This window comes from Ranitomeya variabilis, chromosome 4 (genome assembly GCF_051348905.1).
Source record: "Ranitomeya variabilis isolate aRanVar5 chromosome 4, aRanVar5.hap1, whole genome shotgun sequence".
In the NCBI taxonomy this organism is placed as follows: Eukaryota; Metazoa; Chordata; class Amphibia; order Anura; family Dendrobatidae; genus Ranitomeya; species Ranitomeya variabilis.
In genome coordinates this window covers 429,351,836-429,370,691 of record NC_135235.1, presented here as the reverse complement: position 1 = coordinate 429,370,691, position 18,856 = coordinate 429,351,836, and the positions used below count along the sequence as shown (strand labels likewise).

At 42.3% G+C, this 18,856-nt stretch overlaps 1 protein-coding gene across 5 annotated transcripts in view; it reads right to left on the bottom strand.

The window, feature by feature from the left end:
• The window catches only part of NOTUM (notum, palmitoleoyl-protein carboxylesterase), a 197,913-nt gene that overhangs the window by 38,042 nt on the left and 141,015 nt on the right, over nt 1-18,856 (bottom strand). For all 5 annotated transcript variants that reach the window (XM_077251416.1, XM_077251413.1, XM_077251412.1 and 2 more), the window contains 6 exons: nt 15,116-15,211; nt 14,852-14,912; nt 14,677-14,735; nt 14,010-14,112; nt 13,732-13,923; nt 5,643-5,743 (listed from right to left, as the gene is read on the bottom strand). In XM_077251416.1, coding sequence (XP_077107531.1) covers nt 5,643-5,743; nt 13,732-13,923; nt 14,010-14,112; nt 14,677-14,735; nt 14,852-14,912; nt 15,116-15,211 — 612 coding nt within the window. The remainder of the gene's footprint in view (nt 1-5,642; nt 5,744-13,731; nt 13,924-14,009; nt 14,113-14,676; nt 14,736-14,851; nt 14,913-15,115; nt 15,212-18,856) is intronic.

The following is an 18,856-nucleotide window of genomic DNA, read 5'->3' as shown; positions in this document are numbered from 1 at the left end:
TTCCCAGAGCCATAACTTTTTTATTTTTCCGTCAATTTGGCCATGTGAGGGCTTATTTTTTGCGGGACGAGTTGTACTTTTGAACGACATCATTGGTTTTACCATGTCGTGTACTAGAAAACGGGAAAAAAATTCCAAGTGCGGTGAAATTGCAAAAAAAGTGCAATCCCACACTTGTTTTTTGCTTGGCTTTTTTGCTAGGTTCACTAAATGCTAAAACTGACCTGCCATTATGATTCTCCAGGTCATTACGAGTTCATAGACACCTAACATGACAAGGACACTAAACTTCAGGAGGGCAAATTTCCAACGGATGAGAGAGGATCTTGGTGCAATTAACTGGGACGATATCCTGAGACACAAAAATACACAAAGAAAATGGGAGACGTTTATTAGCATCCTGGATAGGACCTGTGCACAGTATATACCGTATGGGAATAAACATACTAGAAATAGGAGGAAACCAATATGGCTAAATAGAGCTGTTAGGGGCGCAATAAGGAACAAAAAGAAAGCATTTAGAGAATTAAAGGAAGTAGGTAGTGATGAGGCATTAAATAAATACAGAAAATTAAATAAGTTCTGTAAAAAGCAAATCAAGGCAGCAAAGATTGAGACAGAGAGACTCATTGCCAGAGAGAGTAAAAATAATCCCAAAATATTCTTTAACTATATAAATAGTAAGAAACTAAAAAATGACAGTGTTGGCCCCCTTAAAAATAGTCTGGGTGAAATGGTGGATGAGGATGAGGAAAAAGCCAATCTGCTAAATGACTTTTTTTCATCAGTATTTACAAAAGAAAATCCCATGGCAGCCAATATGACTAGTGATAAAAATTCCCCATTAAATGTCACCTGCTTAACCCAGCAGGAAGTACAGCGGCGTCTAAAAATAACTAAAATTGACAAATCTCCGGGCCCGGATGGGATACACCCCCGAGTACTGCAGGAACTAAGTACAGTCATTGATAGACCATTATTTTTAATCTTTAAAGAGTCCATAATAACAGGGTCTGTACCACAGGAGTGGCGTATAGCAAATGTGGTGCCAATATTCAAAAAAGGGGCAAAAACTGAACTCGGTAATTATAGGCCAGTAAGTTTAACCTCTACTGTGGGTAAAATCCTGGAGGGCATTCTAAGGGATGCTATACTGGAGTATCTGAAGAGGAATAACCTCATGACCCAGTATCAGCACGGGTTTACTAGGGACCGCTCATGTCAGACTAATTTGATCAGCTTCTATGAAGAGGTAAGTTCCGGACTGGACCAAGGGAACCCAGTGGACGTAGTGTATATGGACTTTTCCAAAGCTTTTGATACGGTGCCACACAAAAGGTTGATACATAAAATGAGAGTAATGGGGATAGGGGAAAATATGTGTAAGTGGGTTGAGAGCTGGCTCAGGGATAGGAAACAAAGGGTGGTTATTAATGGAGCACACTCGGACTGGGTCGCGGTTAGCAGTGGGGTACCACAGGGGTCAGTATTGGGCCCTCTTCTTTTTAACATATTTATTAATGACCTTGTAGGGGGCATTCAGAGTAGAATTTCAATATTTGCAGATGACACTAAACTCTGTAGGGTAATCAATACAGGGGAGGACAATTTTATATTACAGGATGATTTATGTAAACTAGAAGCTTGGGCTGATAAATGGCAAATGAGTTTTAATGGGGATAAATGTAAGGTCATGCACTTGGGTAGAAGTAATAAGATGTATAACTATGTGCTTAATTCTAAAACTCTGGGCAAAACCATCAATGAAAAAGACCTGGGTGTATGGGTGGATGACAGACTCATATTCAGTGGCCAGTGTCAGGCAGCTGCTACAAAGGCAAATAAAATAATGGGATGTATTAAAAGAGGCATAGATGCTCATGAGGAGAACATAATTTTACCTCTATACAAGTCACTAGTTCGACCACACTTAGAATACTGTGCACAGTTCTGGTCTCCGGTGTATAAGAAAGACATAGCTGAACTAGAGCGGGTGCAGAGAAGAGCGACCAAGGTTATTAGAGGACTGGGGGGTCTGCAATACCAAGATAGGTTATTACACTTGGGGCTATTTAGTTTGGAAAAACGAAGACTAAGGGGTGATCTTATTTTAATGTATAAATATATGAGGGGACAGTACAAAGACCTTTCTGATGATCTTTTTAATCATAGACCTGAGACAGGGACAAGGGGGCATCCTCTACGTCTGGAGGAAAGAAGGTTTAAGCATAATAACAGACGCGGATTCTTTACTGTAAGAGCAGTGAGACTATGGAACTCTCTGCCGTATGATGTTGTAATGAGTGATTCATTAATTAAATTTAAGAGGGGACTGGATACCTTTCTGGAAAAGTATAATATTACAGGGTATATACACTAGATTCCTTGATAAGGCGTTGATCCAGGGAACTAGTCTGATTGCCGTATGTGGAGTCGGGAAGGAATTTTTTCCCCATGGTGGAGTTACTCCTTGCCACATGGGTTTTTTTTGCCTTCCTCTGGATCAACATGTTAGGGCATGTTAGGTTAGGCTATGGGTTGAACTAGATGGACTTAAAGTCTTCCTTCAACCTCAATAACTATGTAACTATGTAACTATGTAACATGACTAGGTTATTTTTTACCTAAGTGGTGAAAAAAAATTCCAAACTTTGCTAAAAAAAAAATTAAAATTGCGCCATTTTCCGATACTCGTAGCGTCTCCATTTTACATGATCTGGGGTCGGTTGAGGGCTTGTTTTTTGCGTGCCGAGCTGGCGTTTTTAATGATACCATTTTGGTGCAGATACGTTCTTTTGATTGCCCGTTATTGCATTTTAATGCAATGTCACGGCGACCAAAAAAACGTAATTCTGGCGTTTCGGATTTTTTTCTCATTACGCCGTTTAGTGATCAGGTTAATGCTTTTTTTTTATCGATAGATCAGGTGATTCTGAATGCGGCGATACCAAATATGTGTAGGTTTGATTTTTTTTTTATTGATTTATTTTGATTGGGGCGAAAGGGGGGTGATTTAAACTTTTATGTTTTTTTTTTTTTTTCACATTTTTTTTAACTTTTTTTTTTTACTTTTGCCATGCTTCAATAGCCTCCATGGGAGGCTAGAAGCAGGCACAACTCGATCGCCTCTGCTACATAACAGCGATCATCAGATCGCTGCTATGCAGCAGAAAATCAGGTGTGCTGTGAGCGCCGACCACAGGGTGGCGCTCACAGCTACCGGCGATCAGTAACCATAGAGGTCTCAAGGACCTCTATGGTTACAATACTGAAGCATCGCCGACCCCCGATCATGTGACGGGGGTCGGCGATGACGTCATTTCCGGCCGCCCGGCCGGATGTGGTAGTTAAATGCCGCTGTCTGCGTTTGACAGCAGCATTTAACTAGTTAATAGCGGCGGGTGAATTGCGATTTCACCCGCCGCTATTGCGGGCACATGTCAGCTGTTCAAAACAGCTGACATGTCCCGGCTTTGATGCGGGCTCACCGCGGAGCCCTGCATCAAATCAGGGGACCTGACGTCGGACGTACTATCCCGTCCGACGTCAGGAAGGGGTTAACTTGATATACTTTTTTTTTCCTTTTTAGCAAGTGTTTAGGTTTTGTGTTCATCCATCCTGGTCATTTTAAATGTTCCCTATTCTTCCTTCTTTTCGAGATTGTTACAGATTGTGCAGTGAGAACTTAATTTTGCAAAATCTCCCATTCTTCTTGGACATTTCTGTCCTTTGGAACATCCAGCCATTGGACCTTTCCTACTTTATTTCTGAGTCTATTAAAATCTGCCTTTCTGAAATCCAACCTTAAAGTCAGAGTCCTCACAGGTCTTCCTCCTTTTGTAATCCCAAATTCAAGGAGAGCATGATCACAGCCTCTTAAATTCCGATCCACCTTTACGTCCTCAACCATTTCCTCCATGGTGGTAGGAAATAGGTCCAAACTGGCTGATCCTCTTCTTCTCTCTTCTACCTTTTGATAGATAACTTGTCAGCAAAAGAAGATAAGAATTTTCTGGACCTATTACTTTTGCCTGAGAGAGATTCCCAACAAATATCTGGATAGTCAAAATCTCCCATAATCACCATGTCTTACATTTTTGAGAACAAAAACCATCTGATGTAAAAAGAGTTCATCCATTGTCATGTCGGACGCTGTTCATACTAGGGCGTTCGACAGACAGCGGTAATTCCGCTTTTGTCCACTATGCGCTCAGTGGCGTCGGCTAGATTTTATCTAGCTGGTCCGGGGTTAATTTAGCTGGTGCTTGGATTGGAAGCTGGGTCACGCCCACTGCCTTTAAATAGTTCTTCTGAACATTGGGCGTCGCCGATTATAGCTTCTGTCTTGTGCTTGGTTATCTCGGTCTGGAGTGGTGGTCTTGGAGAAAGAGTATCGTATCTGGTGGTGAAGTTCCCTTTGTCGTATTTTCTCCTTCCTTTATTTGTATTTGTTTTGCCCTGAGCACTTATAGTGTATTCCTGTGTGACTGCGGCGTGGTGCATATTTTCTGTTATCCTTGTCTGTGCTAACTGTGGGTATTGGTGTGCGGTCTCGTCACTGGGTGGTGGGTGCAGGTTTCAGCCTAGGGTTGAAACAGGAGACAGGGTGAGGGTGGAGGCTCAGACATGCACACCATCAGTGTAAACTCTGGGAGAGGGTCAGTCAGGGTTTCCCAGAGTTGAGGGAGATCGCAGGGGCCTGGGTTATTAGCTCTTGCCTTCCTAGGCTTCCCGTGACATCCAATTCTTCAGTCTGTCCAGGTAGCCTATGGTAAACACCTACAATAGTGTCCTCTCTGTTCTCTCTTTGTACTCTTACCCAAACAGTTTCTATAGAGCTATAATTCTCTGAAGCTTGGATATCTGTGGAGTTATATGCTTTACTAACCTACAATGCAACATCACCTCCCCTCTTGTTAAGACTGTTTCTCATAAATAAGTTGCAGCCTTCAAAGATTTGTATTCCGACCATGTGTATCATCCCACTAAGTTTCAGTGATGCCTATGACATCATATTTCTCTTCTTGTTAGCAGCTCCCAATACTCCTTGTTTGTTTCCCATGCTCTATGCATTTGTAAAGACACATTTTAGTTTGCAGCTGGTTTCTTTTGCGCCTCTATTTTCATTGATAATTTGTTGTCTTTGATCTTAAGTCCACTTCTAATAGATGGGTTTTCAAAAGAATTCATTAGCTGCATACGTTTCCGATACAGGTTAAAAAGTGGCCAGGATTTGCTCTAATTTTATTCCTGCTCCTCAAGTATTTTGATTCTTGATTTTTTTTTATTCTACCATACGGTTCCAGAGATATTGACCTTTTTACTTAGTGCTAATTTATGGTCTTTATAAGGGGGTGTTGCTCACTGGGTAATAATGCAGAGCAGCTTAAAGACATATCCTAAGAAAATCCTGTGAGCCACACCCTCTAGGAAAAGAACACAATTATTAAATGAAAAGGACAATATCTAGGAACCGTATGGCATTTCAAGGGAACAACGGAAAGAAAGGAAAATTAAAAACTGGCAACTTTTGACCGTGTAAAAGGCCCTCTGTAAAACACTCTTCCATTATGAAATACAGACTTGGGCAAGTCCACTATAGTGTTAAATATATAGTTTTGTAGCAGTTTTGCACTACTTACTTCTCAGTGTTGGGTAGATCTTGTAGCCAAAGAAGCAATTCCATTCTTCTCCTTCTTTGAATTGTTGCTTACACCTTTCTGGAACGGCTCCATTCCAGTATCTGATATAGAGAGAGAATGTTTATGTAAAAGACCAGTTCACAACTAAATTATATTCGATAACCTTGTTTATTTGTATGGATACTGTTGTATTTGGTATGTACAATAAAAAATATCTGATTTAAAAAATTATATTCGATAAACCCGGTCCCTGCTTTTAACCTTCAGCTCTAAAACTACATAAGCAATTTTGTCAAATATGTAACAAAAAGGGAATCACATAAAAGCCTTTCCAACCAAGTTTCCATAGTATTTAGATTCATTATTTACTGATGGAGACAGCCAGTTCGGCCTCATTTTTTATTATTATTATTATTATTATTATTATTATTTATTATTATAGCGCCATTTATTCCATAGCGCTTTACATGTGAGGAGGGGTATTGTTATGGTTCTCAATGGCAAGAGAACATAGCCCAGCAAACATAAGAACTAGCTCTTGGAAGGATGGAAACTAAACTGACCATGAACTAAACCTGCCGCACAACTAACAGTAGCCGGGTAGCGTAGCCTGCGTTTTATCCCTAGACGCCCAGCGCCGGCCGGAGGACTAACTAATCCTGGCAGAGGAAAATATAGTCCTGGCTCACCTCTAGAGAAATTTCCCCGAAAGGCAGACAGAGGCCCCCACAAATATTGGCGGTGATTTTAGATGAAATGACAAACGTAGTATGAAAATAGGTTTAGCAAAATTGAGGTCCGCTTACTAGATAGCAGGAAGACAGAAAGGGCACTTTCATGGTCAGCTGAAAACCCTATCAAAATACCATCCTGAAATTACTTTAAGACTCTAGTATTAACTCATAACATCAGAGTGGCAATTTCAGATCACAAGAGCTTTCCAGACACAGAAACGAAACTACAGCTGTGAACTGGAACAAAATGCAAAAACAAACAAGGACTAAGTCCAACTTAGCTGGGAGTTGTCTAGCAGCAGGAACATGCACAGAAAGGCTTCTGATTACAATGTTGACCGGCATGGAAGTGACAGAGGAGCAAGGCTAAATAGCGACTCCCACATCCTGATGGAAACAGGTGAACAGAGAGGATGATGCACACCAGTTCAATTCCACCAGTGGCCACCGGGGGAGCCCAAAATCCAATTTCACAACAGTACCCCCCCCTCAAGGAGGGGGCACCGAACCCTCACCAGAACCACCAGGGCGATCAGGATGAGCCCTATGAAAGGCACGGACCAAATCGGAGGCATGAACATCAGAGGCAGTCACCCAAGAATTATCCTCCTGACCGTATCCCTTCCATTTGACCAGATACTGGAGTTTCCGTCTGGAAACACGGGAGTCCAAGATTTTTTCCACAACGTACTCCAACTCGCCCTCAACCAACACCGGAGCAGGAGGCTCAACGGAAGGCACAACCGGTACCTCATACCTGCGCAATAATGACCGATGAAAAACATTATGAATAGAAAAAGATGCAGGGAGGTCCAAACGGAAGGACACAGGGTTAAGAATCTCCAATATCTTGTACGGGCCGATGAACCGAGGCTTAAACTTGGGAGAAGAAACCCTCATAGGGACAAAACGAGAAGACAACCACACCAAGTCCCCAACACAAAGCCGAGGACCAACCCGACGCCGGCGGTTGGCAAAAAGCTGAGTCTTCTCCTGGGACAACTTCAAATTGTCCACTACCTGCCCCCAAATCTGATGCAACCTCTCCACCACAGCATCCACTCCAGGACAATCCGAAGATTCCACCTGACCAGAAGAAAATCGAGGATGAAACCCCGAATTACAGAAAAAGGGAGACACCAAGGTGGCAGAGCTGGCCCGATTATTGAGGGCAAACTCCGCTAAAGGCAAAAAAGCAACCCAATCATCCTGATCTGCAGACACAAAACACCTCAAATATGTCTCCAAGGTCTGATTCGTCCGCTCGGTCTGGCCATTAGTCTGAGGATGGAAAGCAGACGAGAAAGACAAATCTATGCCCATCCTAGCACAGAATGCTCGCCAAAATCTAGACACGAATTGGGTACCTCTGTCAGAAACGATATTCTCCGGAATACCATGCAAACGGACCACATTTTGAAAAAACAGAGGAACCAACTCGGAAGAAGAAGGCAACTTAGGCAGGGGAACCAAATGGACCATCTTAGAGAAACGATCACACACCACCCAGATGACAGACATCTTCTGAGAAACAGGAAGATCCGAAATAAAATCCATCGAGATGTGCGTCCAGGGCCTCTTCGGGATAGGCAAGGGCAACAACAATCCACTAGCCCGAGAACAACAAGGCTTGGCCCGAGCACAAACGTCACAAGACTGCACGAAGCCTCGCACATCTCGAGACAGGGAAGGCCACCAGAAGGACCTTGCCACCAAATCCCTGGTACCAAAGATTCCAGGATGACCTGCCAACGCAGAAGAATGAACCTCAGAAATGACTTTACTGGTCCAATCATCAGGAACAAACAGTCTACCAGGTGGGCAACGATCAGGTCTATCCGCCTGAAACTCCTGCATGGCCCGCCGCAGGTCTGGAGAAACGGCAGACAATATCACTCCATCCTTAAGGATACCTGTAGGTTCAGAATTACCAGGGGAGTCAGGCTCAAAACTCCTAGAAAGGGCATCCGCCTTAACATTCTTAGAACCCGGCAGGTAGGACACCACAAAATTAAACCGAGAGAAAAACAACGACCAGCGCGCCTGTCTAGGATTCAGGCATCTGGCGGACTCAAGATAAATTAGATTTTTGTGGTCAGTCAATACCACCACCTGATGTCTAGCCCCCTCAAGCCAATGACGCCACTCCTCAAAAGCCCACTTCATGGCCAAAAGCTCCCGATTCCCAACATCATAATTCCGCTCGGCGGGCGAAAATTTACGCGAGAAAAAAGCACAAGGTCTCATCACGGAGCAATCGGAACTTCTCTGCGACAAAACCGCCCCAGCTCCGATTTCAGAAGCGTCGACCTCAACCTGAAAAGGAAGAGCAACATCAGGCTGACGCAACACAGGGGCGGAAGAAAAGCGGCGCTTAAGCTCCCGAAAGGCCTCCACAGCAGCAGGGGACCAATCAGCAACATCAGCACCCTTCTTAGTCAAATCAGTCAATGGTTTAACAACATCAGAAAAACCAGCAATAAATCGACGATAAAAGTTAGCAAAGCCCAAAAATTTCTGAAGACTCTTAAGAGAAGAGGGTTGCGTCCAATCACAAATAGCCTGAACCTTGACAGGATCCATCTCGATGGAAGAGGGGGAAAAAATATATCCCAAAAAGGAAATCTTTTGAACCCCAAAAACGCACTTAGAACCCTTCACACACAAGGAATTAGACCGCAAAACCTGAAAAACCCTCCTGACCTGCTGGACATGAGAGTCCCAGTCATCCGAAAAAATCAAAATATCATCCAGATACACAATCATAAATTTATCCAAATAATCACGGAAAATGTCATGCATAAAGGACTGAAAGACTGAAGGGGCATTTGAAAGACCAAAAGGCATCACCAAATACTCAAAGTGGCCCTCGGGCGTATTAAATGCGGTTTTCCACTCATCCCCCTGCTTAATTCGCACCAAATTATACGCCCCACGAAGATCTATCTTAGAGAACCACTTGGCCCCCTTTATGCGAGCAAACAAATCAGTCAGCAGTGGCAACGGATATTGATATTTAACCGTGATTTTATTCAAAAGCCGATAATCAATGCACGGCCTCAAAGAGCCATCTTTCTTAGCCACAAAGAAAAAACCGGCTCCTAAGGGAGATGACGAAGGACGAATATGTCCCTTTTCCAAGGACTCCTTTATATATTCTCGCATAGCAGCATGTTCAGGCACAGACAGATTAAATAAACGACCCTTAGGGTATTTACTACCCGGAATCAAATCTATGGCACAATCGCACTCCCGGTGAGGAGGTAATGAACCAAGTTTAGGTTCTTCAAAAACGTCACGATATTCAGTCAAGAATTCAGGAATCTTAGAGGGAATAGATGATGAAATGGAAACCACAGGTACGTCCCCATGCGTCCCCTTACATCCCCAGCTTAACACAGACATAGCTTTCCAGTCAAGGACTGGGTTATGAGATTGCAGCCATGGCAATCCAAGCACCAACACATCATGTAGGTTATACAGCACAAGAAAGCGAATAATTTCCTGGTGATCCGGATTAATCCGCATAGTTACTTGTGTCCAGTATTGTGGTTTATTGCTAGCCAATGGGGTGGAGTCAATCCCCTTCAGGGGTATAGGAGTTTCAAGAGGCTCCAAATCATACCCACAGCGTTTGGCAAAGGACCAATCCATAAGACTCAAAGCGGCGCCAGAGTCGACATAGGCATCCGCGGTAATAGATGATAAAGAACAAATCAGGGTCACAGATAGAATAAACTTAGACTGTAAAGTGCCAATTGAAACAGACTTATCAAGCTTCTTAGTACGCTTAGAGCATGCTGATATAACATGAGTTGAATCACCGCAATAGAAGCACAACCCATTTTTTCGTCTAAAATTCTGCCGTTCACTTCTGGACAGAATTCTATCACATTGCATATTCTCTGGCGTCTTCTTAGTAGACACCGCCAAATGGTGCACAGGTTTGCGCTCCCGCAGACGCCTATCGATCTGGATAGCCATTGTCATGGACTCATTCAGACCCGCAGGCACAGGGAACCCCACCATAACATCCTTAATGGCATCAGAGAGACCCTCTCTGAAATTCGCCGCCAGGGCGCACTCATTCCACTGAGTAAGCACAGCCCATTTACGGAATTTCTGGCAGTATATTTCAGCTTCGTCTTGCCCCTGAGATAGGGACATCAAGGCCTTTTCCGCCTGAAGTTCTAACTGAGGTTCCTCATAAAGCAACCCCAAGGCCAGAAAAAACGCATCCACATTGAGCAACGCAGGATCCCCTGGAGCCAATGCAAAAGCCCAATCCTGAGGGTCGCCCCGGAGCAAAGAAATCACAATCCTGACCTGCTGAGCAGGATCTCCAGCAGAGCGAGATTTCAGGGACAAAAACAACTTGCAATTATTTTTGAAATTTTGAAAGCAAGATCTATTCCCCGAGAAAAATTCAGGCAAAGGAATTCTATGTTCAGATATAGGAACATGAACAACAAAATCTTGTAAGTTTTGAACTTTCGTGGTGAGATTATTCAAACCTGCAGCTAAACTCTGAATATCCATTTTAAACAGGTGAACACAGAGCCATTCCAGGATTAGAAGGAGAGAGAGAGAGAAAGGCTGCAATATAGGCAGACTTGCAAGAGATTCAATTACAAGCACACTCAGAACTGAGAAAAAAAAAAAAAAAAATCTTCAGCAGACTTCTCTTTTCTCTCCTTTCTCTGTCAATTAATTTAACCCTTTTTGGCCGGTCAAACTGTTATGGTTCTCAATGGCAAGAGAACATAGCCCAGCAAACATAAGAACTAGCTCTTGGAAGGATGGAAACTAAACTGACCATGAACTAAACCTGCCGCACAACTAACAGTAGCCGGGTAGCGTAGCCTGCGTTTTATCCCTAGACGCCCAGCGCCGGCCGGAGGACTAACTAATCCTGGCAGAGGAAAATATAGTCCTGGCTCACCTCTAGAGAAATTTCCCCGAAAGGCAGACAGAGGCCCCCACAAATATTGGCGGTGATTTTAGATGAAATGACAAACGTAGTATGAAAATAGGTTTAGCAAAATTGAGGTCCGCTTACTAGATAGCAGGAAGACAGAAAGGGCACTTTCATGGTCAGCTGAAAACCCTATCAAAATACCATCCTGAAATTACTTTAAGACTCTAGTATTAACTCATAACATCAGAGTGGCAATTTCAGATCACAAGAGCTTTCCAGACACAGAAACGAAACTACAGCTGTGAACTGGAACAAAATGCAAAAACAAACAAGGACTAAGTCCAACTTAGCTGGGAGTTGTCTAGCAGCAGGAACATGCACAGAAAGGCTTCTGATTACAATGTTGACCGGCATGGAAGTGACAGAGGAGCAAGGCTAAATAGCGACTCCCACATCCTGATGGAAACAGGTGAACAGAGAGGATGATGCACACCAGTTCAATTCCACCAGTGGCCACCGGGGGAGCCCAAAATCCAATTTCACAACAGGGTATACATAATGAAAGACAAGTACAATAATCTTAATCAATACAAGTCACGACTGGTACATAAGGAGAGAGGACCCTGCCCGCGAGTGGGCATCCAATCTACAAGGGATGGGTGAGAATACAGTAGGCGAGGGTAGAGCTGGTCGTGCAGCGGTTTGGTCTATTGGTGGTTACTGCAGGTTGTAGGCTTGTCACATTTACACATGGACAATGTCTTAGAGTAACAATGTTAAGTGTAATATGTACAGCTCTGGCAAAAACTAAGAGACCACCACATCAAAACCCTGTCTTTGGCAGCCCAATCTCCAGACCTGAACTCCATTGAAAACCTCTGGAATGTAATCAAGAGGATGATGGATAGTCACAAGCCATCAAACAAAGAAGAACTGCTTACATTTTTGTGCCAGGAGCAGTGTGAAAGAATGGTGGAAAGCATGCCAAGACACATGAAAGCTGTGATTAAAAATCATGGTTATTCCACAAAATATTAATTTCTGAACTCTTCCTGAGTTAAAACATTAGTATTGTTGTTTCTAAATGATTATGAACTTGTTTTCTTTGCATTATTTGAGGTCTGAAAGCATTTTTTTTTTTTTAATTTTGACCATTTTCTCAGAAAAAAATACAAAATTTATTGCTTGGAAATTTGGAGACATGTTGTCAGAAGTTTTTAGAATAAAAGAACAATTTACATTTTACTCAAAAATATACCTATAAAGAGAAAATTCAGACAAACTGAAAATGTTGCAGTGGTCTCTTAATTTTTGCCAGAGCTATATGTTCTCCCTCTAGTTGTCTATTTCTAGGCAAGATTCTAGATAATAGTTTCTTGACTAGAAAAAATGCACTTTCACAGGTTTAAGGCCATGTGCACACGTTCAGGATTTTTCGCGTTTTTTTTTCGCGTTTTTTCGCTATAAAAACGTGATAAAAACGTGAAAAAAACGCTTACATATGCCTCCTATTATTTACAGGGTATTCATTTTTTGTGCAAATGTTGCATTTTTTTCCGCAAAAAAATCACATCGCGGAAAAAAAAGCAACATGTTCATTAAAAATGCGGAATTGCGGGGATTCCGCACACCTAGGAGTGCATTAATCTGCTTACTTCCCGCACGGGGCTGTGCCCACCATGCGGGAAGTAAGCAGATTATGTGCAGTTGGTACCCAGGGTGGAGGAGAGGAGACTCTCCTCCACGGACTGGGCACCATATAATTGGTAAAAAAAAAAGAATTAAAATAAAAAATAGTGATATACTCACCCTCTGATGGCCCCCGAAGTGTTCCCGCCTCTCCGATGCATGCTCTCTCTTCCGTTCCTATAGATGGTGTGGTTCAGGACCTGTGATGACGTCGCTGTCTTGTGATTGGTCGCGTGACCGCTCATGTGACTCACGTGACCAATCACAAGCCGCGACGTCATCGAAGGTCCTGAACCACACCGGCATCTATAGGAACGGACGCCGCTGAGGAGATTGGCTGTCTGCAGAGGGTGAGTATAACCATTTTTTAATTTTTTTTATTATTTTTAAACATTCTATCTTTTACTATTGATGCTGCATAGGCTGCATCTATAGTAAAAAGTTGGTCACACTTGTCAAACAGTATGTTTGACAAGTGTGACCAACTTGTCAGTCAGTTTTCCAAGCGATGCTACAGATCGCTTGGAAAACTTTAGCATTCTGCAAGCTAATTACGCTTGCAGAATGCTAAAAAAAAACGCGAAAAAAACGGAAAAAAAAACGCAAAAAAAAAATGCGGATTTCTTGCAGAAAATTTCCGGTTTTCTTCAGGAAATGTCTGCAAGAAATCCGGACGTGTGCACATACCCTTAGTGTATGACCCTCAAATGCATCAGCTCATGTTGTGGTCAATAGGCAAGATAATTACCTGATTCCTCTTTGTATGGCCTCTGTAGGGGCACATGTGATAATATCTGTGCAGTCAGTCCTCCTGTACTGCTGATTATCAAGAAACCAGCCAGAATCCGATAGACCACGTACTTGGATCCCTGTATAGCCCAGTTCTTCTAGTTGCTCAGCAACTAGGTCTACATTTAGAAGAACACCTGTTCCACCAGCACTAGAACAGTGAAGAACAAGAATTTTGTGATATTTGTCAAGTCTTTTTCCATCACGGATTCTTGCACATCAGAATCAAACTCTCACCTGCTTCCAGCTAAAAGAAGGACTTTAGCCGTGTCCAGACCTTTCCCCAGAAGTTCCTTCACAACCTCTTGTATGATAAGTGAACCCATGAAAGCATAGTCACCTAAAATAAAAGAAAAACAATATTGTATTAATACACTATTTATAGACTAAAAAAGAGTTGTCAAATGATCAGCAACCCCTCTTCAGGTGTTCTGTGAAGGTATATACACCCAAATGGAGATGTCATCACTATGAACTATGAAGCAATTAGGAATTTACAGATCTGATTATCTTACACTTTTCCTGGTATTCAATGAAGGATTTTGGTAAAATATAGCCACATTATTTAATTTTCAGTTGCTTACGTAGTACCAACATATCCCGGAATGCCCTACAGAAATTCATATAATTTTTTTAAACTTTTTTTTTCTATTTCTCAAACACAAAAAAATGGCCAATTCATAGATGATCAATCTATTAGGTTTTTTCAAGCTTGAAAAGGCAGTGGAGAATAAAAAAAGTTAAAATAGACATTTCCCTAATTGTTTAAAGGCACAGTTGTTAACCACTGAGCCACTCAGATGGCCTGATTGTAGAATAAAAAGAAGCTAATAAAATATTGGATTGAATTAGCTGTGCTTCTTTTACCCAAATACAATCATGCTTACTATGTCACACTACATACTTTTTTCAGTTTTGGGTGAAGCTCCACTCCAGACATCACTGGAACAGTATGGAATGAATCTGTAGAGAGCAAAGTCATCATAATCAGTATAAATTCTCATAAAAAAAGAGAAGTCTAGTGAATATTTAACTATTATGAATGTATTAAGGTGGACAAAGATGCGTGTCATACTTACACCATGTTTGCATTCCACCAATGTGGATTCTCCTCTGGCTGAGTTGACAAAATTCCTGAAGCTGAAACATGAAATGAAGCGTGACACGAACTCATGATTGGCACACAAACTTACATGCATGACTTTAGTGTGACGCGTAGGTGACCAGTAAGTGTACATTACAGAATGAGAGGAGTTACATGGATAGAACAATGCAGACAAAAGACATGTTTGCATTCTAGGATGGCTGAATCCAAATCACAATACAGTGTGAGTGGCACGTACCTTTTTTTGTATTTGGCCATCCTTTAGAGCTCATGAGTCTCCTCATTGTGTCATAGCGGAGGTCACAGTTATCACGGCTAATGCAGTACCAACCACCTTTAAAGGAGTAAAGGGGTAAAAATATCAGCGCCAAGGATATAGAAGAGATTATAGAAAAAAGACACTTGGATTGATGAGAATTATGAATTTCAGATGTACAATTAATTTTATTTCATAATCGATGTTGAAGAGTAACATCAAAATCGCCTGTCGGTACATGGCCGCAAATTCCCGTGGGTAAAAAAGCATATCACTGTACAGATTTGTAATGGAAAGCTATTGAAATGGTGAATGGTGCCTGTAATGGCAAAAGTAAACAGTCACTCAACTTTCCAGAAACCGATATACTGTAAATAAGAAACTAACATTTTAACGACTTGAAAAAAAGAGGACACTTCTTTTATTTTATATGACAATGTTCTATTGGTCTGGGCTCAACAAGAACAGTCTCACAATAATTTGATTTGGAGCTGGGTTACAGTTGCATCCATAGCAGCAAATGGATAATAAATCAGCATCATTGACAACCATGAAACCTACATTTTATTTTCCAATTTTAATAGTTGGGTGATTTATCCCAATCACTTTCTTTGGGGAGTATATGAAAGGTGAAGTCATATTCTAGCCTTAAAGAGGACCTTTCACAAGTTTTCATGTTAAACTGGATGCACAATGTACGGTACTTCCTCTCCCTGTATGATGCTGACCAATCATATGCAAACAGCAACAGTCTAAGGGAAGAAGAAGGCTCCACCATAACTTAGAGCAGATTTTTCAGTGTGTCAGATGTATAATGACAGATAGCCTTGGTCACTTGGTCTAACCTCCTGCATGACTCAGTATGGGAGAGGGGCAGTTCAGCGGAGTTTAGCTGTGTCACATTACTAACCCTTCTATCAGCTCTCCTGATCTCTGAGATATGTCAGTAGTCACACTTATGTCTGCTGTGCTCAGCAACTTGTAATCACTCTGCAGTGAGATTGTGGCTGTCATTACATCTCACATAGGAGAAGCCTGCATTTTCTGGACTACTCCTCTGTGAGATGTAATGACAACCTACTCTGATTTTACTGCACAGTGCCGAAATTGAGAACAGACACATGTGTGATATTGACACTCTGAGCTCTCGCCTTTGCACAGACAATGTGTGGCTAGGGATAGTACCACAGAGATTGCAGTGCTAGGAGAGGAGGAGAGCTGATAGGAGGGTTTGTAATGTGACAAAGCTAAAGACAGTTGTGCTGCCCCTACTTCCATACTGACTCATGCAGGAGGATAGACCAGGAGATCAGGGCTGTCTGTCATACATCTCACACACTGAGGAATCTGCTCTAAGCTATTATGGGGAATGTTTTTCTTCAGTAGGTTACTGCCTGCTTATGATTGTTCAGAATCATACAGGGAAAAGTACATGCACCCAGTTAAGACTGTCTGATAACACCCACTTGGATTTTTTAAAAAAAGGCAGCTTATTAGGTGCCAAATAGTGATGAGTGAGTATGCTCGTTGATCGGGTGGTCTCTGAGTATTTTGGCATGCTCGGAGATTTAGTTGCAGCTGCATGATTTGCGACTGCTAGACAGCCTGAATATATGTGGGGGTTGCCTGTTTGTCAGGGAATTCCAACATGTATTCAGCCTGTCTAGCAGCCGCATATCATGCAGCTGCAGCGATGAAAACTAAATCTCCGAGGCAGCCAAAATACTCAGAGACCGCCCAAGTATGCTTGGGGAAACCCGAGTAACGAGTATACTCGCTCATCACTAGTGCCAAATTCTTTAATATCTCCAACAGAGAAGCGAAAAAAAAATCATTCTGATTTTGCTATGCAGCTACTACACAGTGTGTCCAGTTCAACATGAAAAATTTGGTGCAAGGTTCACCGTAAGATTAAAGTAGAAGAATGGTGATATTGATTAAATAAGTTCAAGTTCTATTATGATGCAAATTCAAAGTGGTTATCTCATTCAGAAAAACCCCTTCCATGTGGTATTTAGGGTGTATGGGCATTGTAGGGGTGAAATTGTCTGCTTGGGATGCTTTTCTTTTAGGCTGCTTTCACACATCAGGTTTTTGCCGTCAGGTTCAATCCGGTGATTTTTGAATGCCGCCGGATCCGTTTTTTTCTCATAGACTTGTATTAGCGCCAGATGGCATCACGTTTCGTCAGTCTTTCGCTGGATCTGGCAAAAATTGTCCGGAGTCTGGAAAAAAACTTACAAAGTTACGTTTTTTGTCAGCGGTGAAAAACTGGACAGCTAGATGGGAAGCCTATGGGCGCTGGAAGGCACCGGATTCCATTTTTTTAACTGAGCATGCTCCAATACAATTGGCCAGCCCCCAATTAGGAGACAGATAAAAAGCCTGCCCTAGGTCAGCTGAACCCTGCCCTAGGTCAGCCAGCCATAGTCAGCCAGCTACAGCCAGCCAGCCAGCCACAGCCTGCCATCAGCCTATTAGCCACAGCCTGCCAGCAGCCAGCCAGCCACAGCCTGCCAGCAGCCAGCAGTAGCCAGATATGTCATCTTCTGGGAGCTCTCCCCAGCATTGTCAGCACTGTGAGGTAAATATATTTTTTTTCTTTTTGGTGATGGTCAGTGTCACGTTATACAGTATATACTGTATATACAGTATATATATATATATATATATATATACAGTACAGACCAAAAGTTTGGACACACCTTCTCATTTTAAGAACTTTCTGTATTTTCATGACTATGAAAATTGTAAATTCACACTCATGGCATCAAAACTATGAATTAACACATGTGGAATTATATACTTAACAAAAAAGTGTGAAACAATTGAAATTATGTCTTATATTCTAGGTTCTTCAAAGTAGCCACCTTTTGCTTTGATGACTGCTTTGCACACTCTTGGCATTCTCTTGATGAGCTTCAAGAGGTAGTCACCGGGAATGGTTTTCACTTCACAGGTGTGCCCTGTCAGGTTTAATAAGTGGGATTTCTTGCCTTATAAATGCGGTTGGGACCATCAGTTGTGTTGTGCAGTCTGGTGGATACACAGCAGATAGTACTACTGAATAGACTGTTCGAATGTGTATTATGGTAAGAAAAAAGCAGCTAAGTAAAGAAAAACGAGTGGCCATCATTACTTTAAGAAATGAAGGCCAGTCAGTCCAAAAAAGTGGGAAAACTTTGAAAGTGTCCCCAAGTGCAGGGGCAAAAACCATCAAGCGCTACAAAGAAACTGGCTCAGATGAGGACCGCCCCAGGAAAGGAAGACCAAGAGTCACCTCTTCTTCTGAGGATAAGTTTATCTGAGTCACCATCCTCAGAAATCGCAGGTTAACAGCAGCTCAGATTAGAGACCAAGTCAATGCCACACAGAGTTCTAGCAGCAGACACATCTCTACAACAACTGTTAAGAGGAGACTTTGTGCAGCAGGCCTTCATGGTAAAATAGCTGCTAGGAAACCACTGCTATGGACTCTACATGCCTGGTTCCCACCGTGAAGCATGGAGGAGGAGGTGTGATGGTGTGGGGGTGCTTTGCTGGTGACACTGTTGGGGATTTATTCAAAATTGAAGGCATACTGAACCAGCATGGCTACCACAGCATCTTGAAGCGGCATGCTATTCTATCCGGTTTGCGTTTAGTTGGACCATCACTTATTTTTCAACAGGACAATGACCCCAAACACACCTCCAGGCTGTGTAAGGGCTATTTGACCAAGAA